We start from the raw sequence: 27,490 nt of genomic DNA on the forward strand, positions 1-27,490 counted from the left end.
TTATTTACCAAAAAAATTAGTCAAAAACCCTTAAAAAGTTGTAAGCCTACAATAATCCCTTGTACGAATTTTTGGGCAAACTTTAATGTTTTTTATTTATTTTTTATGGCTTCCCCAAATTTCAAACTTGAAGCCGAAAATTCGGTGAACCCTGTGACTTGGGTGTCTACCATAATAATTCACGGTATAGTTTACAATATCTACAAAATATTGCAAAAATCGCGATATATCGCAAGCTAACATTGGAAACGAAATAATCGCACCATATATCGATGCTAGTAAATGCCAAAAATTCACTATGATTCATGGAGTTAAAACCGCGGTAAAATCAAAATACTGCTAAAACATATCGTTGACTGCGTGATCAACATGAAAATGCATTAGGTTAAATGGTATTTTAATATAATAGTTTCGTTTCAACTTTATTCCTCATTCCAACTACGACGACGACTACATTTTGTTTTGCGGCTTGCCTTCATTCTTGGTTAGCGACGACTGCGTTCTTGTTTTGCCAACTCTTTGCATCTGCAAGCGACGACTCTCTCCAATCTGTTATCACTCTGCAGTACCGTTTGCATTTTGATTTGAACATTCAACAATCGGCTCTCTCCAATCTACAAGCAACGACTTCCACTTCCAATTTCGGTATGTTTATTTTATAATTTATTTTTTAAAAGTTTACAATTTCAATATGTTTCAATTCAATTAAATACATTTGTTCAAATTAAATTTATTTTGTTTTGGGAAAAAATAACATTTAAGTTTTGAAATATTGCAATACAGTACAGTAATAATAAATATTTTTAAAAATTAAATTTGAAATATTTAAATTATATTAAATCTAAAGTTGTTTAAGACTTTAAGTTTTAAAATTTAAATATAATAGATATAAAGTATTTAATGTAAATTTAAAATATACTAAATTTAAAGTAATTTTAATTTTAACTTACTGTATTTTAAATACACAATAATACTGTTTCACTTTCATTTTTAGAAACTGTTAGCTTATAATAACAGTATATTTTATAGATTTATAATTATTAATTATTGATTAATAGATTTTAATAGATTTATAATACATATTAGTAGATTTATTATACAAAATAGATTTTAATAGAGTAATGATAGTATTTCAATTTTCAACAAATCTATAAAATATTAGATTGTTACTCATTAGAAGAGTTCTAATTTATAAATCTTTTTTTTTTGTTAGGTATTGAAAGTCTACCTATTTCTTCACAAGATGGTTGGTGGCAAAGGTAAGGATCCTTTATGGAAGCATAGGATCCCAAGGTTAATTGATGGACGTGTCGAATGTATCCATTGCTATAAGCATATGACTTCAAGCATAAGCTGATTGAAATACCATCTTGCAAAGATTCCAGGCAATGGTATTACACCATGTGAAGAATGTTCCGAAGAGGTTACAAGAGAGGCTTTGACAAGCCTACAAAAAAATGAACAAAGGCAGAAAAAAGAGGATATTCGAGGCCATGGCAGCCCCAATAGGGACTTCTAGTTATACAAGATCAGAAACAAGTGGAGAGGATTCTTCTATTGGGTCTCGGATACAAGGATCGGGAAGTACAAGTGGGTCTATAGCAGACTTTTGGGTTCCACGTAACACTCCCGATGCTCAACCCAACTTGCTAGGCACTGCATGAAACAAAGAGATGCATGAGAAGGCAAAGGTGGCAATTACAATGTTTTGGATCCACAATTATATTCCCTTCAATGCTTTATGCAGTCCATATTGGGATCAAATGGTAATTTCCATTTCTTTGTCTGGTAAGGGGTTCAATCCCCCAACTCCCTATAAGGTGAGTGGGTCGTTGTTAAATGAGGCAAAAAATATTCATCAGCTTGTGGAAGAGCAAAGAAAAGTTTGGGAACAGAAAGGTTGCACTATTATATCTAATGGATGGACAAATGGCCAGAATAGGACATTCATCAACTTTATAGTTGCTTTAGGGGGCAATTGGTATTTCTAAAATCAGTCAATGCCTCTGATCAAGTAAAAAATGCGGAAAATTTGTATAACATGTTGGATGAGGTGGTAATAGAAGTGGGAGTGGCTAATGTTATCTAGATTATGACTGATAATGCAGCTGTGTATGTGGTAGCCGGTAGACTTCTGATACAGAGACATCCCACATTGTTTTGGAGCCCTTGTGCTGCCCATTGTCTTGACTTGCTTCTTGAGGATCTAGGGAAACTAAGTTGGGTGGAGAAGGTAGTTGAAGATGGAAGGAATATTGTGAAGTACATCTACAATCATACATGGGACTTGAGTCTTATATGAGAGCACACTAGTGGTAAGGATCTTGTATGAGCAGGGGTCACACACTTAGCTACTAATTTTCTAGGTGTGCAAAGCAGATCTGAGACATTGCTAGACCTCAGGCGCATGTTTCTTGATAAGAAATGGTTAGAGAGTCCTTATGCCAAAAAGCCCAAAGCAGAGAACATTGTGAGGATTGTATATGATGCTAGCTTTGAAAAGCTAATGGAGGAGACCCTCAAAGTAAGTTTTCAAGTCTTCATTGATGATTTAGTATTTAATTTTCAAATATTTTCATTGGCTGATTTTTGTATGTTTTATTATGTCCAGGTGTCAGAACCGTTGGTGAAGGTTCTATGAATTATGGATGGGGATAAAAACCCCATGGGGTTTGTATATGAGGCCATAGATAGGGAAAAAGAGGCCATTCAACACTTATATAGGTCAAATGAGACCAAATATAGACCCATATGGAACATCATTGATTGTAGGTGGAATTGGCAACTCCACGAACACATTCATGCAGCTGCCTACTTCTTGAACCCCAAGTATTATTTCTCCAACACTTTTAAAGTAGATGCAGAGGTTCAAATTGGCTTGGATGCATGTATTCAAAGATTGGTTGTTGATACAGACCTCCGAGACCTCATACTTGATAAGTTGCAGAGCTACAAGAGGAAAGAGGGGTCGTCGTTTTCTTTTCCTAATTGCTAACGTAGGAGATACACTTGCAGCCAGATAATAAAGAACATGTGTTTAGTTCTATCATACCATATATTTCGCTTGTGAAGTTTATTGGAATTTTTACAACATCATAAATAGTTTTTTTAATCCTTGCAGATCTGTGGTGGGAAGATTATGGTGCCACAACGCCTAATCTTCAACAGCTTACCATCCGAATTTTATTGCAGCCTTGCAGTGCTTCAGGCTACGAGAGAAATTGGAGTACTTTTCAAAACATACAATCAAAGAAACGTAATAGGTTTACTCAAAAGCAACTGAATGACTTGGTTTATGTGAAGTACAACTTTCTCTTGCACAAGAAGGTGAAAGAGCCAGCTTCATATGAAGTACTAGACTTGGATGACATTGATCCATATTCAACCAATTGGATTGCTCCTTCTAATGGTGAGGATGCAGATGTTGCTGAACCTTTATTCACAGATGAGCAACTCGCTGAGTTTGAGAGAGAAGCAGATAAGTGAGATGCAGATGTGGCAACACATGAGGAGTAAAATCAGCTTGGTGATCCATTAGAGGCTTTTGTCGAGTGTAAGGCACCTATTAGGGCACCTATTGAAGATGTTGCCACAGCAACTACTTCAACACCCCCCACCCAGCAACAACGATCTCTTTTGAGTTTTACTCGTAGACGCAATTTATGGTTGCCACTTTCAGTTTTCCTTGATACCGGAACTTGAACTTAATATGTATTCAAAAGTAGTAGTTTCCTAGAGTTCGACTTCTATGTATCGAACTTATTTATATTCAAATGTTGTACTTGTTTTTTGATATACTATTCTACAAGTATGTTAATCTACTAAGTTCCTCTTGCTATGAATTACTATTTAACTTAAAAATTTGAATGATATATGGTGGATATCTCAAATTATTATATATTCTACAAATTTGGTTTGTACGTATGCGTTTTTAAGAATATTTTAAGAAATTTTATATTTTCAAATGTTCGATAAAAGCGCCAAATTTTTTGCCAAGTTTTTCCTGATTCTGAGTTTTTCAAACTGGTCGAGATTTGTCGATATTGAGTTTTTAAACTATGATTCACAGTATATCCATGGATACACTTATCCACCATGATTTTCTCATAAGGATCATAATCATGTTTAACTAATATCAAGTCTCATGATATCTATCAAAATGTGCAAGAGATACTATCATGATATGTCCACATGTTCATAATATCCATCATGATAGTGAGACTAATCATTAAACTCGTCACATTACAATGTCAAATACAAGTGTTCATTATTTGAAAGATCGTCACCTTTCAAAAATGTACAAGTGTTCGCAAGGTGTAAAAGTGATTTGAGATGTGTATTGAATTTTGAAGCACCGAAGAAAGACCGTAGCCACATTGATTGAGCTCTCTTTTCATTCAATCAACAAATTAGTATGTCGGATGGAGATCTTGAGTTCTGGAGATGCATAACAAAGGTTGACCTTGATGTCTTGTGTGAGTATGAAGTCATCTCTTATGTAATGATGCACTATGATTATTTACATCTCATGGTTAACAAGGAACAAGTTATGCAAGGACTCGTGTTGAGATCAAGGCTGCAATGAAATAAGATATTCTAACACAATTCACAAAAGCTATCTATTTGCGGCTTGAGGTAGATGACTTCAATTTCCACATGATCGATACACTGGCATGTTAGAAATATTTATTAAGTACTTTGCGAATTAAACTGACAAAATGTAACAAAATTATTTCAGAAGGTGCAATCACACTTCAAAGAGTAACCATTATAACACAGCATATCGGTGAGCCAAATGTTACAATTGTACAAAAAGTCTCTACAGAAGTTTGGGAAGCTCATTGATACTCTATGAAGACATCTCTCGAGTGTCCCAGACACTTTTTTTTCTATGCTTTATAGGAATAGGTGTAGATTCTATGACAAATTGCATGTACAAGCAAAATACTTTGTAAATACAAGAAAATATGTACTAAATACAAGAAAATATGGACCTGTATAGTCGCTCATGAAATCAGGTTACAAGTGCATTAGGCATTACAACATTGACTAAGTCATAGTTAGTTAGTTAGTTCTTGAATGAGTTAAGGACGTTAAGGGTTTCCCTTTTTCTCTCCTTTTTTCCTATATAAAGAAGAGAGCTCATTGTATACTTTCATCTTTGGTTTTAAGCAAGAAGGTTACGCTCGGAGATCTTGTATTTTGAGGACTTCATATTTCGTAAGTACAAATTTTCACAATTGAATAAGGAAGCAAGACTTTCCAGACTTTGCATTGCAAGTCTTGGGATTGATTAATGTTTTCTTATGTTACATTGATTAATCATTCTTGAATTGATTTTAGCTTCACATGTGTGAATCTGTTTAGTGTTCAATTTACCTTCTTAAAATCTTTGTGTTTTAAGGAGAGAAATTGTTATAAATAAGTAGTGGCTGCAATCTCTAAGAGTAAAAGACTTTGAGCTTCAACTTAGCGTTTTTTTTTATTTCAGAGTAAGAGACTTTGAGCCTTACTTGTTATCCTACAACTTTCTTGAATTAGATCAATCGCAAGAGACTTTGGGTTCTTGTTTTTTATCTACTATATAAAAATGTAAACTATTGTTTTAGGAGTTGCTTTTTAAGTCAATTACCCAACCACTAGTATTATCATAGCAGTAGGCACTTTTTGTTGAGTTTGAAGGTTGTAGTCGTTTGGTAATCATTACTGGAGAAAGAGGAATTGATTAAGAATACCATCCTTCTGTGATTTCAATTATGTTTCTATTGAAGCCACCTATGGTAAGAAGGGAACCTCCCCTATTACTAAGACGAGAGATACATCTCACTTTTGTTAAGGTTGTAGCATCAGTTGGATTGATCCGATCTGAGATACATTATTGTTATTGGTAAATCATCATTTCCTATATATACTTATCTTTGTTAAATAATATATATCATTGAATATATATCTATATATATTAGTGTCCCCATTTTTAGTTGGTTCCTACAGTTGGCCAAGTCAGTTCACCATCGTGACCCTCGTGAGCTGACAGTGGCATTTAAGGGTCTCAGTTGTGTGGTTATAGGCTTTCTAGCAGCCTATGGTGTGTTTTGCCTCTGTTTAAGCGACTTACTATTTATAGTAAATCAATCTGTTAATTTCGATGAGCTCAGTTGAGTTAGAAGAGTTGGAGGATGCTCTCAATTTTTATTTCAGGCTTCCAGTTTGAGCTCCAAGAATCTTGGAGGGAGTGTCTATTTATAGTAAGTCACCCTGTCAAGTTTATTCATCACCTTTCATCATCAAGATTACTTTAGTGTTGTCAAATTTTGATTTTGATGCCTCTTCAGTTGTTTTTGCAAGACGGGTGAATTATTATTATTCATATAAATACGCTAAAGTTACTATTTTTGATAGTGTTGTTGGTTGGTCACCTCAGTATCATAGATCGTTGGAACCGAGACGAAAAGTTTTAAAACATGGGAACAAGAAACAGTGGACTTACGTTTCAAAATTTTTAGTTATGGTGCAAAAGGTCATTTTCGAAGCCAAAAGCAATTAATAAATTAGATTATAATGGCACTTTACTATATTTTAATGTTGTGTGTGGGAAGCTTCTTAAGTGAAGTTCATTTGGGAAACTTTGTGCCATTTGGAGATTATAAATATGAGCCCATTTGATGAGTGAAGCATCCAATTATTTGATAATCTTATCTTGCTTTGTCGTCTTTGTGACATTTTTGAAATTGTGATTTTTCTATGCCCTTGCTGAAGTATAAGGGTTTGGGATCTACAGCTGAAGTATTGTAGATTAAATTTTGAGAATCCGCAACCAAGGCAGTGTGGACTTTTAAGTTTTATTATCGTCTCCTCTTTTTGTATTAACTATGGCTGAGGAGCATTTATACAATTGAATATTATAATGTCTCTGTTGCTAGACGAGGGTTTAGTTTGCAGATTGGAGTTTGTTTTGGGCAGCATTTGTAAGGGTAGACTGTGAACACCAGATTGAAATTAGGCCAAGCAGCTTTCAGTTTGACTTTGCAATTACATTCTACGACAAAGACCAGGTTCTTAATTTGTAAAATTCAATTTATATTACGTAGTTTGAAAGTAAATAGGCTAGCTTCAAATTCTGATTTATAATCTGCCAACAATTAAATTCCCTTTTCATGATATTACTATATGGTTTGTTGATGAATGAATTCCGAGGCTGGTGTGAATCATTTCAGAATTGTTTATAGGTGTCTGGTATTTATTTATGCAAAACTTATAAGGCCAAAATTAAGTAAATTTGTGATCAATTTGTTGTACATCTTGATATTGTGTTTGAAAATTTAAGACATCATAGATTCAATGGTAATTGGGTTGCTTGCCAAGTGTTTGACAAAATGTCAAACCATCGAAATGTGAAAGAAATTGACGCTTGATTTAGCTATAAACAAACCGGGTTATTATAGTGGTATCAAAGCAGTTTCCTACCATCCTGTGGGAGAGGAAAATATTATTTATTTCAGATTTGTTATTGTGATTGGAGTGATCAATGCTCTTGTTATTTCCAACTATAGACAGATACATGAGGCCTAGTAGTTCTAGGAGCTAGCAGAGTAGTGAGGAAGATAGCAAAAAATTAAATGCCTGGAGAGAGAGTATGGAGAAACTTAAGCTTCACCAGTAGAGGTTGACGGAGAGCTTGTTGAATCCTGAGACGGTTGAGAGAGTCGCGAGATATATGGTTTATGCCTTTAGAAGGTCGGTGGGAAGGAGGCGTGAGTTTTCCCTGACAGGTGTCCATCATGCACATGGACCTCTATTTAGTACGGCACTTGCTAGTCCTATCCATGGTGTTGATGATGGACTTATTTCATAGGGACATGTGATTGTATCAGTAACAAAGGATAGCGGCACTGAGCTTCAATAGGTTGAGGCTCCTAGAGTTGTTTCTGCAATTAGTGTAGAGACAGTTGATGCAGTTGTTACTATTGATACTTCACACTCTCTCGAGGAGGGGATTATCATTGGAGATTTGTATGTGAGTTGTCATAGTGTTGCTCCAGTGCAGGAGGCAGCTGCTTCCTCAGGTGGGACTAATGCATGTATGGAGTCACCCATCTTTGATGTTGGTGATTTGGGTGATACAATGGAGTCAGTAGATGTCGGTTCATACTCTAACATTATTGATTCACAGGTTGACGTTGGGTCATGTGTGCAGAGTCAGGTGTCAACAGTTGAGGCTTTATTAGGAGATGTGGATGCAGATAGTATGGACACATCTGATGATACATTTGATGATGCTATGAGTTGCACCAGATATGATATCCCTTGCCAGGTATCAGTTAATGACTCCAAGGAGATTTTGGTTGCGTCCCAAGATCCGTGATTACAGGATCTATCGTTTGAGATGGAAGCTGAGACATGTGAGGATATTGATATTGTGAGGGCTTCCATTTCTTCAAATGAGGAGTTGATTGAGGTACATAGTAGTTGTATCTCGGATGCAGAGTTGTGCAAGGTCGATAGCACACATATAGTGAGTGATCTTGTGGTGGGCAGTTCTTATTCGGTTTCCTATCATAGTGTAGTTAGTGAGATAGAGAGCTTACACAAGAGGCAGGGGTTACAAAGGCATCATGGGACTTGTCGGCTAAAGGTGAGTGATAGTGACATTTCTTCAACTCTTGAGCATTATGATGCTATTCGTCAGATGCTAGCTACATTTGGTTGGTGTGCTCCTGTGTTAGATGAGCACGGTGATAGTAGTCTTTCCCTAGCAGAGAGAGGCTGTCAAGATCTTGGAGCATAGTTCCTCTCAGTAAGTTGCTAACAGGGATTACCTTCTAGAGTGAGGTAGCACCTGTTATGAGATGTTGTTAGGGAAAGAGGAGGTAGGTGAGCTTACCCATGAGCTTGAGATGACTGTGGACTCTCTTCAATATACTCAGTTGGCTCTTCAAGAGTCACAGTTACAGTTGGATGAGGTTATCGTGGTGTTAGAGCAGGTACTGTCAACACCATCCCCAGACCCTGTTCAGTTACATGTTGTGGTTGGTGGTGAGTTTGCTTCCACGGTTGGAGATGAGGGACGTGATTATGTGGCCGACACATCGATCCAGTATATGGGTGCAGTAGGTACAAAGGAGGTAGGAGCATCAGGGGAGACGAGCTCTCATGGTGATTTGCTTCCTTATACTGGAAAGAGATCTATTTCTTCATTTCATACAACTGGTACCATTGGACAGATGGTAGTGCCACATTTTCAGGGGGATTAGTTGTGGGTCGCAGGGGAGCAGGTTGATGCTTCCACATATAATTTCTACTGCACACAGTCTTTCATGGAGTATCTTTTGGAGAGTTCGGATGTGTAGGAGGATCCGTATAGAGTGTCTGAGGATACTCTCATTCGAGGCTCTTGTGCCATTCAAAGGTCGGTGGGAATGATTGTAGAGAATCTATCTACTATGCTTCCCCACAGGGATTTCGAGGTTGGGTTTGCTGAGAGGATTGCCCAAGAGCCTGCCCAACCAGTAGTTCAAAGTCAGAGATTGGAGTCATCTTCTAATTCTCAGACTGATACTGATGAGCCCTTGATAGAGATTGGGAGTTTTTATTGACATTACACTGTGAGGAGTGCTCATCACTTTTATTTTGACCCACAGGTAGAGGATTTGGTTTCATGTCGATGTGGGTTGGCTCCAGTTTCATACCATCCATTATGGGATGGGTTGTTAACACCATCTTTTGCAGATGGGATTGATAGCTACAAATTAGACCCCTTGCAGTATCTCCACACCCAGGAGAGTTTGATAGAGGTTGGAGTTGGTGGTAGTGTTTCAGGTACCTATGGTTGTTACCATCGCCACAATGCAGTTGGGTGTGAGCATCAGTTTGATGGGGCTCAGGTGTGGACAGAGTTGGTATTTCAGTTGGATTGAGTTCCAATGGGTTGTCATCACCATCAGTGTCTACAGTCAGTTTCCAAATGATTCTGTCATTCATATTAGTTATCTGGGTGCTGATGCTATAGGAGATTCTTGTACACAGCAAGGATAATACGCAGTTCTACCTTTGGGATCCAAGGGGATTGCAATGTTCATTTTGCTCCGAGATTGCTTGGGGACAAGCAATCTTAGGAAGGGAGGACTGTAATGTCCCCATTTTTAGAAGGTTCCTACAGTTGGCCGGATCAGTTCCTATCGCGACCCTCGTGAGCTGACATTGGGATTTGAGGGTCTCAGTTGTGTGGTTATAGTCTTTCCAACAGCCTATGGTGTGTTTTGACTCTGTTTGAGGGACTTACTATTTATAGTAAGTCAATTTGTTGATTCTGATGAGCTCAGTTGAGTTAGAGGAATTGGAGGATGCTCTCGGTTTTTATTTCGGGCTTCCAGTTTGAGCTCCAAGAATCTTGGAGGGAGCGTCTATTTATAATATGTCACCCCATCATTCATTCATTATCTTTCATCATCAAGATCAATTTGGTGTTATCAAATTTTGATTTTGATGCCTCTTCAGTTGTTTTCGCAAGACAGGTGAATTATTATTATTATTCATATAAATACGCTAAAGTTGCTATTTTTTATAGTGTTGTTAGTTGGTCACCTCAGTATCATAGCTCATTGGAACCGAGACAAAAAGTTTTAAAACATGGGAACAAGAAACAATGGCCTTATGTGTCAAAAAATTTAGTTATGGTGGAAAAGGTTATTTTTAGAGCCAAAAGCAATTAATAAATTAGATTATAATGGCACTTTATTATATTTTAATGTTGTGTGCAGGAAGCTTCTTAAGTGAAGTTCATTTGGGAAACTTTGTGCCATTTGGAGATTATAAATATGAGCCCAGTTGATGAGTAAAGCATCCAATTATTTGATAATCTTATTTTGCTTTGTCGTCTTTGTGACATTTTTGAAGTTCTGATTTTTCTATGCCCTTGCTGAAGTATAAGGGTTTGGGATCTACAGCTGAAGTATTGTAGATTAAATTCTGAGAATCCACAGTTGAGGTATTGTGGACCTTTGAGTTTTATTACTGTCTCCTCTTTTTGTATTAACTGTGGTTGAGAAGCATTCATACAATTGAATATTATAATTTCTCTGTTGTTGGACGAGGGTTTAGTCTGCAGATTGGAGTTTGTTTTGGGCAGCATTTGTAAGGGTAGACTGTGAACAACAAATCAAAATTGGACCAAGTGGCTTTCAGTTTGACTTTGCCATTACATTCTATGGCAAAGACCAGGTTCTTAATTTGTAAAATTCAATTTATATTACATAGTTTGAAAGTAAACAAGCTGTCTTCAAATTCTGATTTATAATCAGCCAACAATTAAATTCCTTTTTCATTATATTGCTATATGGTTTGTTGATGAATGAATTCAGAGGCTGGTGTGAATCATTTTAGAATTGTTTATTGGTGTTTGGTATTTATTTATGAAAAACTTATAAGGCTAAAATTAAGTAAATTTGTGATCAGTTTGTTGTACATCCTAATATTGTGTTTGAAAATTTAAGACATCATAGATTCAGTGGTAATTGGGCTGCCTACCAAGTGTTTGACAAAATCTCAAACTATCGAAATGTGAAAGAAATTGATGCTTGATTAAGCTATAACCAGACAGGGTTATTACAATACACACACACACACACACACACACACACACAATATTTATATTAATATAATATTATTAAATGATGATTACACCATAGAGACATGTCTGTTCATGAATCATGTCTACTCCTCTCATATTTATATGAGATCCAAATCTGCATTTGGAATACATCAATCACAATGGCCATGTTAGTACATTTGCAGAAAACGATCCATGTTACTTCAACATGGCATCAGAGTAGGCTGCAAATGCATCAGTGAACAAACGAAAGAGCATTGGACAAGATTCGTGAACAATCAATGACAAACTTGTATTTAATAGCACAATAGCTGAAAGGTTGGAATGTACGAAGGATATCATTCAAAAGATATACTTAAATGCCCATCTATATAATCTACTGAAGACGTCAACACCTGCAATTAACAAACAGCCATCAGCCAAGAAGAAATGTTGGAATGTATATGTATCGTCTGCAACGTACACATCAACAAATAAACCACTGGTATTTGACTGCAAGAATGGAAACAAACAAAAAGTTATTATCATCTGAACAGAAACAGACCAATACTGTTGTATGCTCAGACACAAATAACAGCAAGCGAGGAAGATTGAAATCTTGTGGTGTAGACAGTTGACACTTCTGCTAACTAGTACATAGCATACAAACTACAACATATTAATAGACAAAGCATACATGTTTCTAGTTTAACGACACAGATAAACAAAAAGAAAAGAAAGTATTTATTGAATTTTTTGCATAGATAAGAGACAGTCATAAAAATAATATTATATTATTGGCTGAACAAATGACTTATACAACTGAGCATTAGTCATGACCACACAGGTCCCATGATCCATTTTGGGATGCGTTGTAATGCCCATGAAAAGCTTCCTGTCAAAATCACAAGAAGAAGGACTTAACCATACAAGATAAATCTTTATGCTTATTATATATAGTCATTTTATTATGTCTTCCCAAAAGAATTCTTTTGTTCCTGTGATTCCATGTGGTGAACAAGCAAATGCATACAACTTTAGAACATAAGGAAACAACCCCACCACGTAATATGCACATACAATGAGTCTAACATGGAGGAATAATTATCTGAAATTGATAAAGATAGGATAAGTTTATTATGAAACAATTATTATTTGAAATAGAGGGAGACATGTATTCAATTATCTCCGCGTGGCAAGTAAAAGTGATTCAAAGAGGATAAATACTCCCACTCATTAAGGATGATCAGAAAGATAGGAACGTGTTTTGGATAGTCAATTTATATCTTGAACATTTATACGTAAGAAAGCATTGATTAATAAAGGAAGAAGAGGAGACATTTATATTGTGACATAATAATCCCTAATTTCTAGGAATCCCGAAATTATAGGGGAGGCATTTAAAAGGCATGCACAACAATTCAAGAATAAGTGGGCAAGTATTTATAGGTATCGTTTGAAAGATCAAGCCCAACAATCCTCTTGACAATCGAGTTCACCTCCCCATGTCTTATTAAATTACTCCAAATCCTGTCTGAAGAGATACTATTATTGTGTGTGGGACTCGATTGCTGACTTTGAAGTGGGTCATCATGCCATCAAAACTTGGAACACTGGATTACTTATGAAAACAAGGGTTTCATCCTCAACAGAGATGGAAATCAAGTCATTGGTAGGATTAAAGAAGAGGCTTACACTTAACAAAGTTAAATTATCGACCTCTTGGATGATGTGAAACCCAAGGTGGTCTTAAGGTGATAAATGCATCAATTCCATTGATCGTGTTAAAAGGTAACTATTGAGGTAAGTCAATTGTGTTAATCAATTTGTGTTTGCAAAATGGTAATGATTTATTATTTATATGTATATTAACATATAAATATTATTGAAAGTTTCAATATATATACATGTTTTTATATATGTATAATTACATTTAATGATATTTAATAAGTTAATATAATGATTGTGAGATCTATTATGGGAGTATGAAAGATTAAGATCTTACTTTTATTATTGAAAATATAATATAAATACTACAATCATTTATGTTATTGTTAGTAATAGGCAGCATTAAATTTCTAATAGCCAAATTAACATTCTTATTTGTATTTTTATACATCCTACCAAGAGCTATATACCTTGATCTTTCTCTCTAAGAGTGTTCTTGAAGGAAAAAGAGAAAGATTGACATTTAGAGGGAGGTTGGCATTTGAGGCAACCTTAAAAGAGAGGGAGCATATAGAGGATATGATTCAGTCAACCTTTGGTGGTCTTGATCATATTGATTCAGAGAGTACACCACGTTGTGATGGATTCACCAATGATATAAATTTGGAATACACAAAGTTGTTGTGAGACATTAATAATGCTTTTAACAATTCATTTGAACCATCTAAGATTCTCTCTTTGATGAATGAAACTCGACATATGGGTTGTAGATTCATTCATGTGGCACAATCATACTCAATCAAGATATTGGCGTATTGTGGATGAGTTTAAGAAAATGGAAGGACATGTTTGCTTCTACTATTAAGCTTAATGAATGTTTGGACCTTCAATGGATGAAAAGAGCAAGTTGGAACTTAGAAAGAAGTTGTCATATTTGATGTGATGCAAAAATGTTCAAAGATATAAGAGTGGGAATTTTACATTGTGTGGGGAATAATAACCAATGTTCCATTCCCACTTGAACCATCTTTAGAAAGAGATGTTCCATGACCCTCATCAACAGAGTACTCGTATCTTTTACATTTATCTATTCATTTATTTATAATCCTATACATAATATAAGAGTTATCTGCCTTGGTTTTTTTCCTTTTTGTCTGAGGATGTTCTTGCAAGATAAGAATGGCAGTATTTTACACATGCTACCAAATATTGTGCAAACTCAATCTTATAGCTCCAAAGACATTGATGATCAAGATGCATAAAGTGAGGTTCTTGAAGCAAATATCTTTGATGATTGAGATTAAGAGATCCTTCTTCATTAAGAGGGAGTATGACACTTCTTCTAAGGTAAATCGGGAGCTTAGAAGATCGATACTCAGAGGGAGTCTAGAAATACATATGTGTGACTACATGATTTTGATGGGCCTACTCCTATGTATATCATTAAAAGTAATGACTTATCACCAGAAAGACAGGAAGATTGTTATCAGACTCAAAGGGAGTTCGACACGCATTCCTGTGCTAAGAGAGTCTCTAAGGGAGTAACCACAGGACCTGACTTCCCAGGATCATTGTTCAAAGGGAGAAATTTGAAGTGTAATATCTTCTCTATAAGGGAAAAGTTTGAAGTGAAATTTCTTGTAATGCATTTGTCTCTGTGAAAGAGAATTAAAGTGAAAGCCCTTGTACCACCCTCTAACTTGGCTTGTGGTGGTTACTATTTCGCATATGATATGTAATGAAACGTGACGATCTTTCATTGACATATATAAACAAAAGGTAACCATTGTAAGGTGACAATCTTATAAATGGTAAACCTATTATCATGACAAACTTCATTAAGTTGTTGTCCCAGAGTGCAAAAAGTCATGATAACGAATGTATCATGCTAGACTTCATTAAGTTGTCCCAAAGTGCAAAAAGACATGATAACGAATGCATCATGCTAGACTTCATTAAGTTGTTGTCATAGAATATTGAAAGTCATGATAACAAACGTATCATGATCACACTTCATTAAGTTGTGTCGGAGATCATGATACTTGTCATGATAGAGACCATGAGATTGTGATTTCTTGTTAATTTGTTGTCCCGAAGTGCTGAAAATCAAATAACTCATCATATACTTTTGGTAGGAGTCAAGGATTTGATGCCAGTGCACATACCAAAAGAATATACGTATGATGAATATTGTAATGTTTCGTACCTGCGATGCGCCTTTAAATCAATGTGCAAACCCTGAACTGAGGCCGTACGGTCGACCAAGTGCAAGCAAAGACTTGAACGGAGGCCAAATAGTGATGTACGGTTGGTGAATGAAGGTTGTACGGTGTTGGTCACCTAGAGTGTTAGTACGATGAGCAAGAGAAGGGAGCCGTACAGTGGTATGGTCGTACTTAGTATGTGCATATAGTGGTATGGTCGTACGATGGCAGGATAGTTTGTACAGGTGAGGGAAGATGGCCCGTGCAGGGGAGGGGGAGAATGAGGCCAGAATAGGCCATACGGTGAGGTGGTTGAGACAACTACTAGAGGGTCGTACGAGTATGGTGATGCCAACTGGGGAAGGATACTATGTGTACGGTGAGTGTATGGAGGGTACAAGGCAATTCAATGATACCGCTTTAAAAATGGGGAATGCAACACACAACTTGCAGAAGCAGAGACCAAAAAGATACACACCAAATAACAATGATATTTCTACATACAGTTAATTCTTCAATTTGCCATATTCAGGCCAAGCAGACCACTGACGGAATAAGGTGAGGGTTGAATCCCACCGAAACCAGGATAGCCAAGTAGGGAAGATCTTTCACTTCCAAAATGGCGACCAATCCAGAACTCCAACAGGAATTCGCAGTATATGAAATAATCCAAGAAACATGCTTGAAGACTACCTACAAGCCATGCTTAAATACCTGTCGGAAAACTTTCCAAGGGTGTACAAAGATAGACGACAGCAACACAAACTACGGAAACAAAATAAAAATGAGTTCGAGATACATTAAATCAATCAGCCCATTGTAATAGTTTGATAATTTATTTATTTTATAACGAGAACATTACAAATATCATATGATTGATATTTCTTGTTGAATCATACTTTAGATTATATTAAAAGATAATATCTAAGTTGATGGATTTATGTTGATATCCTTAAATATGTCATTCCAAGAATATCATACTAAGATGATATCTCTTCATATACTTGAGAGCATAATGTGTTCTACAAATCCTCCCTAGCTAAGAGGGAGTGTTAAGGTTGTAGCTTCAGTCGAATTAATTCAATCTGAGATACATTATTGTTATTGGTAAATCATCATTTCCTATTTATACTTATCTTTGTTAAATTATATATATATATATATATGGTTATACATATTATTATTTATGTTAATATAATATTATTAAATGATAATTACACCATAGAGACATGTCTCTTTATGAGACATGTCTCCTCTCATATTTATATGAGATCCACATCAGCATTTGGAATACATCAATCACAATAGCAATGTTAGTACATTTGCAGAAAATGATCCATGTTACTTCAACAACTATACAATTGCCTAAAATCACAATTTCGTAAGTTGTAGTCTTAATGGCTTACAAAAAATTTAGCCAACACACCAAGCAGCATGGCTGGATTTGAAGATGAAGAAAACATGCAAAAGTAAGACGTGGCAGGAGCCAATAGGAGGGAAGACATATTTCTCAAACATGAAGTCTCAATTACAGGGAAACCTGATTTAGACCAATTTCTGGAAACATTATTTCCAGAAGATAATTTTTGCCATAGGTCACCAACTAAAGCAATTATAAAAGAGGTTTGAGGGTGAACAAAAAGGGGGGAATGTTGTTTACAAAATTCATTTTGTTTCAAAAAAACTTTGCAGTTTGAAGAGAGTAGATCTAGAAGAGTCGGTATTTTGGAAAAACTCTCATACGACCTAGAGTTCCAGACGTTGTGCTCATTCAAGTTTTCTTTGTACCCAAAGCCAAGGGCATAGATATTGTTGCTTTAATTTTTCATAAAAACTTAATTCCTTTTACAGCATAAAAATATTATTTACGAGAAATGGGAATGTATCTGATTTATGTGAGAATACATGGCTAATTTTATAATTTCATATTTTATTTCAGTATTTATGAATTATAGAAGTAAGGTGTGTTTAGAATCTATAAATGTTGGAAGAAGGCCTTGTTACAGCATTTGAATTCTATAATGTATGTGATTATCTTATTTTATAATATTGCTAAGAACCTCGGCATAGTCTTGGGCAGGCTGTGAAACTTAAGGCAAGCTACTCTGGACCCAGATGGTCCTAAAGAATGAAAGTCTCTTATCAAAGCACTGAGCATTTCATTTACTTATGAGAAATAATCCTAGATGGATGTGAGAACAACTTCTAGGTCATTTAAATTATTTCCTACCCCGTATGGGTACCGGTATGATCTGAGAAGACTGTTGAAATACATATATATTCCTATCCCATATGGATAGAAACTTGGTTCAAATGACCACTTTATTTGCCTAGGACAGAAGAATTTGGATCGTTAAGTGATGTTTTGTCCTATCCGGACCCTTTTGGGGAAAACAATATATCTCCTAAGTAATCAAACACCAACCTTGATAATGAAAACAAAAATATATAGCCATGCATTATGTGTTGATATGTTATTGTTGTCTTCGGGTAATTTTTTACTTTATTTTTAGAACTCGGTGGTCCTTACGAACCCCATATACCAAGTAGCCTATTTCATTTAATTGTATGAGGAGATTAGGCATTCGAGGTGTTAGTATTACTTGTATTGTTGTTAAATACTCGATTTGTTGGAGTTCATTCATCAAATCAAGATTTTCAAACAATGTTTTCAATGAGTTTGTAATCAAAGATGGAGCGTTACTAAATCATGATGATATTGTTGATTAGTTGTTTTTAATACAAATGTTATTTCAGATTTTCATATAATGAAAATTAACCAAACCAAATTTATATTGCAACATTCAGTAAACTACAAGGGTATCTGTCTGAGACTGCAAAATTGAAAAATTTTGAAAGAAGAAAATTTGGCCATAATTAAGCATGCTATCTTACAAAAATACTCAACAAGGACTTAACAAAGGCATCTTTCCAAGCAGACATAACATTCTATCTTGTCCTCCCTACACCTATTGACTGTTGTATCTTTTTGTAGGTAATGGGATCCAAAAAAATTAGCATCACAACAATCAATATAGGAAGACAAACAAACTAAGCAAGCTTGGAATCCCCAGCCAAAAAGATCACAATGCCATTGTACCAATGGCCATAGCAAAAATACAGTTGCTATCACAATTTCTCGTTTTTGCTGTAGAGGTTATTTTGCTATTTTTTGTGGACTTTTCATGTCTATACAAATTCATCACTACATTATAAAGGTCCCTATAGCATTCTATCAATCTTTGTTACATGTGTGATCCAAATTCTATCCCAAAACGTTTGTCTATATGTCTTATGATCTACAACTACTTATGCCAAGATTTCATTAACTCTAAAAATCAATGACATTTCTTCCTTCTCATCTCAACATTCTGACAACTTCGTCATGCCTTTTCATTTTCCCATAGTTATCTTACTATTAGTAACTTTAAAACAGCACTTTTTAGCATACACACACAACATATATATGCATATACATGTATACACACAAATATGCCTATGTGTTTACATATACTCAAATATATACCTATATACATATAGAGAGAGCGAGAGAGAGATGTGCATGTGTGTGTGTGTAAGTAAGTAACTGTATATGCATGTATACACACACATATGTCTATGTGTTTACATATGCTTATACATACATACATATATATATAGAGAGAGAGAGAGAGATGCGCATGTGCATGTGTACATGTATATGTGTGTGTAAGCGAGTAACTGTATATGCATGTATTTCATAAAGCAAATGAAGAAACTTTATTCAAAAGTAGCACTCAAATTTTAGGCTCACATTGACAAGATCACTTGAAAGGAAAGGAATATCTTCAAATCTCATTTCTTCATTTGAAAATGAAAGCTGATTCAAGTTTGGCAAGATCTTTTGCCTTGCCAAAACAAAATCCATCCCAAAAAGATTTTGGAAACCAATGTTGGAGCTACCAAAAGGACATTCAATCATTGGTGAGAAATTAAAGTGGGGTAGATTCACACAAGATGCGCACATCAGAATTCAAGGTAAGACAATTTTAAAGAATTTGTACAATTCAATGATTGTAATATCCTTGATATTATTAAATAACTTAATTTAATAATCATATGTATGTGGCCCCAAAATTAAAATGATTATCTCTCTGGCCCTTGTTATTGTCAGTAACATTTTGGTCATGTCATCCTTTTAGTAATCCTTCGGGAAGTTTCCCCAAAGCTAAATATAAGATTTGGTGGGTTGTTTTTGTAGGTATGTGAAATGGATATTTTATTTGTATGTGTGAACTCCAGTTGGAAGTTCCACGTCTGCCATTTTAGGGGTGCAAGATCCTCCCTATGTGGCAATTGAACTTTAGATGGGAGTAACTCCTCGCCCTATTCTTCTTGTTCTAAAGTTATTGTACTTGGAAATGTTATCATTATTGATTCTTCTTGCATGTGGGAATTCACATCATTGTGTTATCAAAGTTGTTCATTTGTAGTGTCATTGTGATTTTCGTGACCAAAGCAATATTGTCAATACAATAAGTGGCGAATCAAGTAATCATAACATCCTACCCTTCAAAATATCTAAAGGAAGGAGACTGTACACACATCATCGTACACACGTAGTTGTTGAGGCACGTGGGCCATTTTCAGTAATGAACCCATTTTGGGGGTCATTAGTTTATGTGCGACTTTTCTTTAATTTGTATCTTTTTTTTCCATATTTTCTCCGATTTGACAATGGAGAATATATTATATTATCTTCCTATCACTTGTAGTCATGAATGCTATTTCTGATCAGTCTTTATAAACTTGCAAATGTTTCTAATATCACATAATGCGATGCAAATGCTATATCTGATTTCATTCCCCACTTATATAGGATGATATCGCTTATAGCGGTATGTTTCTGTCTCTGATCTTTAGATATGTTCTTGCAATAATTATGATGATGTTTGTGATCTTGTCAATTTGCTCTTGAAACAATAGTGTTCTCTGATCATCACTTTCAAATTATGTAATGGTTTATTCCAACAAGGCTGATGCTCTACAGACAGATCCATTAAAGGATGCCATAAGAGATCAAGGTTTCGCCATAATGTGTTTTATGGAGTGATGATCGATGGCCTTTTTATGTCTTACAGATCAATAGGATAGGTTGCCTCTAAGAGAAATGCTCAATGTCTCTTCACAATTGCATCTTTATGCAAATTGCTTTGCAATCGCTGCCATTATTAATCTAATTTGTGCCTCTTCATAACATAATCCAATCGGTTTTGTACACAAATGATATTGATTAACAGAATCTCTGTCTTTATATCTAGTTGCTGTCATTATTATGCAGCATGCTTAACAAATCCCTTGCTTATCAATCATTATCGATGTTCATGACTAATCATTCGATTATGACTTAAGTCAATATTGCTTAAGAATATGATCAATAGAAGTTACTGTCTTCCAATTGGTCGATGATTGTCCTACTTTGTCAAGATGCTTACAATCCTACTCAATGTCAACTTCTTACATCGATCATGCCTTGGTCGTTCTGCCAGTCTACCTATAATTGATAATGTCTTATCCTTACGTATGATTGGTTAGTCGAATGCTTGTTGTCCTTATGTCAATTTCTCACAATCGCTCAATTGTCCACTGCTGGATGGTTGATCTTATTGTTTACTTGTATCATTGTTTTTTCTTCACGTGTGATCATTCTTGGATATGAGGCATTACTCGATCAGTGATTAGATTGTTGGATATCAATACGAACTTGCTTTTGTATGCTTGTTGGCTATCCATTATATTTAGTTCATTGATTGTTATTCCATGATGATGATTACATGATCCTCAATCAGGCTCTCTGCTATTCTCATATCTCAGGGATACTACTTACTGGATGCTCACAATATCTTGGATATGACATTCTTGTTATCTCCTCCATCATCATCATGATTGCTTTCATAATAAAGGTTCCCATGTACTGTAATGACCCTTTTTTAGCATTTTCTTATTCGCTTCTCCTTTCTATCTATTTTCATAATAATCCCTATGTGATATCCTTTTCCAGCAGTTCATATCCAATATATATATATGATATTATATAGAGACATGTCTTTCGTAATATAATAATTATATTATATTGATTATGCACTTATATTAATAATAACATTATAACATATCGTATATTATATTAATAATAATATTAGTAATATCATTATTCTTAATACTATTACGTAGTATATTTTCTTTATATATTATTTATAATAATATTTAATTCTCAATTATATTATAATATTATCCTTGAATATGTCCATTTCATAATATAACCCATGTAGGTACGTTATAAAATTATCATTGGTATTTGATATCATTTATAATCAAAATATTTATTTGTTATTTAATTTATTTAACTCATTAATATTATAATATAATATTTTACATTACAATTATGCTATAATCTTATATATTGTTTTATTTTTATATTGTCAAATATATCACTATTATATAATAGATTATAATATTATTATTCTTAATTATTATCATTAAATAATATGTTATTTGAATATTCATATCTTTGCATAGGCGTACTCCATCGTATGGGCAATATCTACTAGAAAACGGATGTCCTCTCTTCCATACAAACCCCTCCACCCCCATACAGCATCTTTCGTCGTGTAAGGCATCTTCCCCTTGCCATATAGACCATACCAAGCAATATAGGTTGTGGGCAGTACCAACTGTACACCTGTGGAATCTACCGCATGTCATATTTGGAATCATCTATCATATGGACAGATCTCAAGCAAATATCGTACACTATCATCATCACAAAGCAACTGTCCACCTAGCCTTGACTGTACAGACACCACTTGTGGCATATGCCAGCAGTCTAGGAGTGATTGAGTCAATTCACAATTGGGTCGGACCCTTATAGAGTTTGAAGGAGGGTTGTCATGCACAGCCAGGAAGATTGTCTAAGGCACAATACAATGACATGGACAGTGACATTTTATTGAGATACCTGTTTTTGATCAATTATGAACAATTTGTATTCAAAAGAACTCAGATGTCACTACATCATAAGGATAAAGAGATAAAAATTCTAATCTGAAAAGATGAAACATATAGATTGAGAAAATCCGAAAAAGAATTCTACTAGAGAATGGACAAAAGAGGTAAAGAAAATAGAAATTCTGAAATACAGCAAAAGAACTAGAAGAAATAGAAAGAAGATTTGAAAAAGACTGTTCTACTAAGAATCATCTACATTTCTGGTCTACAAAACATAAAAAATATGAAATTAAGAAGAGGGTAGAACATGTGTGTGCAATTCCCCATGGACCAGCTTACTTACTCAGTCCTAGTGAGGTCAAAGGAATGGATGAGCTGGTTCTTTCTGGTTGTGGCCACAGTAATGATCTATGCTTGCATAAATAACTTATTTTCTTTTGTTCAAAGGGTTAAGCTCAATAGGTTAAACAAATTTGGTTTTCATTGTGGAGACCCAAGTTCAATTCCCCATAGTGACATCTAAAAGTGGAATTCTAAGCAGTGACTCTTGGTTTTCCATACTTGGCTTCTACTATGAAGGTGATGTCTAAATAAAAGTGGATTTCTAAGTAGCGACCCTTCCTATTCTGTAGGTGATTTCTAATGTGTTTGCTTGTAAGGTGTTGTATTGATCTACTCTTGATGTTCGTAAAAGTGAGATATTTGTAATCAGTATTCAATTTTATAAAAATAAAATTAAAATTTGGCAGAATCCTCTCCGTGTAGATTACCTCAGTTCTTCCAGGCTACAAAATAGAAATTTCAAGAAAAAATAATTATTTAAATCTTTGACAAACAGTTCAATGATTAATTTCGTCAGCTAAAAAGAGTAACTGGAAGAATAATATGTTTTTTTTGTAAAATGAATCTACCTGCCAAGGCTATTGTCTGAATACGAGTCTTTGGTACTTTGTCAGGACAATTATAGTGGGGTCCTCCAGACTTTAGCAGCTCCTCCGATATAGACTCCAGCATTAATCCTTGGCTGACAGAGAACTGCCTCAATCTTTCTATATCAGCATGGGAAATAACTCCTGCATTGATATGTGGGAGAATTCCAGTCTCTTCAAGCACTAACTTTGCCATTTCAGCCACATATGAAATGGTTGTAGTATGTCCAAGCATTTGCAGCTGAACATGTAACATAAACAGATGTTGAACATAAGATCAGTTTTACAGGTGAAAAATATATTAATAATTGATACCCCTTTCAATTGCATGACAAAATATTTTCAACAATACTAAAATAGGTCATTAAGCCTCAACACATATACAAGTAAACATTATATGACAACCAATTAACTTTTACATATTATACACAATCTAGTAAAACCAATTATGAAATCAGTATCAACCCATATAAGACATCTGCACGCATTAGCACTCTTCTGCATCTTTAGGCCCATGAATAGTTTACTGACATTTACTAAGCCCTTTTGGGCCACTGCAAACATATTATTTATTCCTTGTTGTTGATTGCTTAAATTCTTTAACATAGCTGTTTGATACCCCACAGTTTTGAGTATACATAAAGACAGAGATATGTTACTGAATAAGCTATTGGAGCAGAAATATTTTCATAACATAGAGCTAGCTAGAGTCAGTTACATGGAAATCTGCATGGGCAACATAAGTTTGATAACAATATCCTCCAATGCAATATTAGGATCAACAGAAAGCAAATATTGAGGAGATGCTTGTCTTCTTAACTCTCCCATTATAGTTCTACCTAGCTTAAAGTCTCTAAAAGAAAAAGTATGACAACCTAGCAGTGAAGAAAAGGGATGCAACAGCTGTGGCATCAAATAAAAATCAGATTGGAAAAACTGTTGAAAATTCTGCAGAATTGTTGATGATTCGGTAAAACAGAACGGCTAAAAAAAAGAAAATATACATTAGAAAAAGGTTCTGTTCTCTACACTAGCAATTATCACGTTTAAAAGTTAACAAGTTAACTATTTGGAAGAGCAAAAGATGACCAAAATCAATTGTCTTCTTGTCGCTTGAAATAATCAAAAAGAATCTACTATGGACAACTTGTTATAAAGAGGTTTCAAATGGCCCTCTAGATGCATCTTATATGAACAAAGAAGTGAAACTTTTGACCAGCTATCAATTCATTGTAATTTCTCTAGTGATATTTGGTATCCTTTGAATGCAATGTCACATGTTCCAGGACTTTTAGCCAATTCTCTTAGGACTAAGTTATAGATGGATAAGGATGGAGAAAAGTAGAGAGCTCAATCCAACTGTAGCAAGCAGAAAAATATACCATTCCTTTGATGTTAACGTTAGGCAGAAATAGTGTGATTTTAAAAGGGATAGTGTGATTCACTTGGAAGCTGTGGACAGCATTCATTGCAGCCACAAGAAATTAATAAAAGCTTCCTGACCATACAGCGATAACCTTGACAAGAGCCAAGAGAAAGAGGGAAAGCCTATCCAACCTAAATTTGGAAGAGTGATGAGCTTGAAGATTTTCAAGTTGTTCTTGACAGTAGCCATACATATGAAAACGAAATGAGATTATTTTTGCCTATAGCTAAGACAAAATTTCAACAATTACCAAAACAAGGTTTAAAAACTGCCAAATAATGCAAGTATTGAGGTTCAAGGTTGTTCTAAGATTGTAAATAATGCTTTAAAACTGCCAAATAACAAGTCTATTTCAGGGTTTAAAAACTGTCAGATAACAAGTCTATTTTTGACAAAACCAATGTTGGTTAAAAATAAGAGGTCTCAAAACAATAAATCTTAAAGCCAGAAAATATGTTTGTTGATTTATATTTTAATTCTCTCAAAAAGCTTTTCCTTAAAGTTCACTAGATTCCCATTATCGATCCCATGAGGCATAATTAAGTTTAGATAAATTAAAATCCTTACTTTGAATTTGTAATGTCCCCACTATTAGGGTTAGTTTGGGACCATAATGACTACAAAGAAATTGGTAACACCTTTTTACAAAATCTCTCAATTTCTTGCTTACCTTGACTTGATCCAAGGAACGGTGAGAAGGAGGAGCCTTCCCTTTAAAGTAGGAGAGACTTTGTCTCACACGCTGTGGCTTGTCATCCTATTTTGCAATTGGATTTTACTCAAAACTATCGGTTGCAAAATATCCACCCAACAAAGTCATGATTACATGTAAATCACTTTACATGCAATTGCATCCAGAGAACCCGATTTTGACTAAAGGTCACTCTTTAAAAGTCAAAGTCATCATTTTCACACATTCCCATGTGCCTAGCCTTCATTCCTCAAGGTACTTACATAAGGACTCATCCTTTACCCACATGTATTTCATATCCCAGAATCGCATTTCAGCCTTTACATATGCCTACCATTTCATTCATGGTCATTACACAAGATCTTTGAGTATTTGATCCATACTCTAAGCATTTTGCCCTTCATAGATCCTAAGCTGCTCATCCAGAATCAACGTCTTTATGGAATCAATATCCTCCGATGATGTGTTCACATTTTGGAACTTTCATGTTGCAACACAAGATGCCCTCATCCTTGAAATCCAAAAGAAAGATGAAGTACCAATACAATAAAGAGTTAGCTCATGCGACTGTATCTCAAGTTTCATCACCTCTTGATAATGTTTTTGACACAGAGATTGGGCATGTTGACATGGTTGATTTATACAAAGGGTTGAATCTCCTTCAACTCATGAAATGAGATCATCAAGAAGAGTAATATTCACTTGGTGTCTACTTTCCCTATGGCTGCCCTAGATCCATTATTTGTTTTAGATTGTTCAAAGCATTTTAGCCCAAAGTCCAAGACTATCAAAGATGCAGATGGAAAGGTCATCATTAGCTTTGACCCAGAGGTTATTGAACAGATCTTTAAAGTTCCTCAAAATGCAAAGTGCATAGATTTGTCAAAGGAGATGTCTTTGGAGTTATGAAATGAAAAGAGAGCGGATTATCAATAATATATAAATGCATATTGGTTAAAGGTCAGAAGAAACAATTTTTCAAGATGGCCTAAAACCATTCATAGGTCAATCTTCAATCTAGAATGCAAAGACTTGATTACTCTTCTTGGCAGGATATGCGGTCTCAAAGATTCCAGTGACTTTGAGCCATGGATGTATAAATTCATTCTCCAAACCTTTGATAATGAAGAACCTATCTTCTAGGGTGAGCTTATCAATAGTGTTATTTCTAAGCAATTGCTTAATGTGGGAAACTCAATGTCATTCTACATGAACTTCTACATGGTCTACATAGCTACATCATTGGGATCTTTCTCGGATCTTTCCACCAAAGGGGATCGGTTACAAATTCCTATCTCGGACTACTATAATCAAATCACCTCGTCACATAGCAAATATCACTACAAGAGAGTCCAAGATGCATTTTTTATATAATTCCGGCATTTTTTTGATAAACAACTAGTAATCAAGCGAGTTTCGACGAGAGATGGATTATGCCTTTAAGGACCTAAAAGGCAAGTGCACAATTATTTACATGAATGATATTACAATATTTATGAAGAAAAGAGAGGACCATATTGGGGATTTGAGGAAAGTATTCACAAGATGTAGGAAGTTTGGGGTGTGCCTCAATCCAAAGAAGTGTATAGTTAGAGTGACAAAAGGAAATTTACTTGGCCATATCCTTTCAGAAAAAGGGATTATGATGGACTCTAAAAGGGTGGAGGCAATTTCAAAGCTCATCCTACCAACTAGTAAGAAAGAATTGGAATCTTTCTTTAGGAAGATTATCTTTATGAGGAAATTCATTTCAGGAATTGCAGAGATAGTAAAACCCATAAACAACATGTTGAAGAAAGATGCAAAGATGGATAGGACCTCAAAAGCTAAGAGATCTTTTGAAGAAACTAAAGAAGAGATTGTCAAGGCACAAGTTCTTGCGATCCCAGATTATGAGAAGCCTTTCTACATGCATTCATTCCCCTCAGGTCATGGTTGTGTAGCGATTGTTACCCAAATGACAAAGGGAAGTAATGAGCACCATATAGCCTTTATGAGTACACC

General features: G+C 35.0%; 1 protein-coding gene across 1 annotated transcript in view; it reads right to left on the reverse strand.

Annotated features, from left to right (window-relative positions):
* Nucleotides 1-27,490, reverse strand: part of LOC149539170 (uncharacterized) — a 350,582-nt gene that overhangs the window by 317,676 nt on the left and 5,416 nt on the right. Inside the window, exon 2 of the mRNA XM_089800496.1 lies at nucleotides 23,352-23,610. Within this exon, the coding sequence (XP_089656622.1) occupies nucleotides 23,352-23,610 (259 nt within the window). The remainder of the gene's footprint in view (nucleotides 1-23,351; nucleotides 23,611-27,490) is intronic.

This window comes from Cupressus sempervirens, chromosome 9, assembly GCF_028749045.1.
Source record: "Cupressus sempervirens isolate cs-2001-9-10 chromosome 9, ASM2874904v1, whole genome shotgun sequence".
Classification (NCBI taxonomy): domain Eukaryota; kingdom Viridiplantae; phylum Streptophyta; class Pinopsida; order Cupressales; family Cupressaceae; genus Cupressus; species Cupressus sempervirens.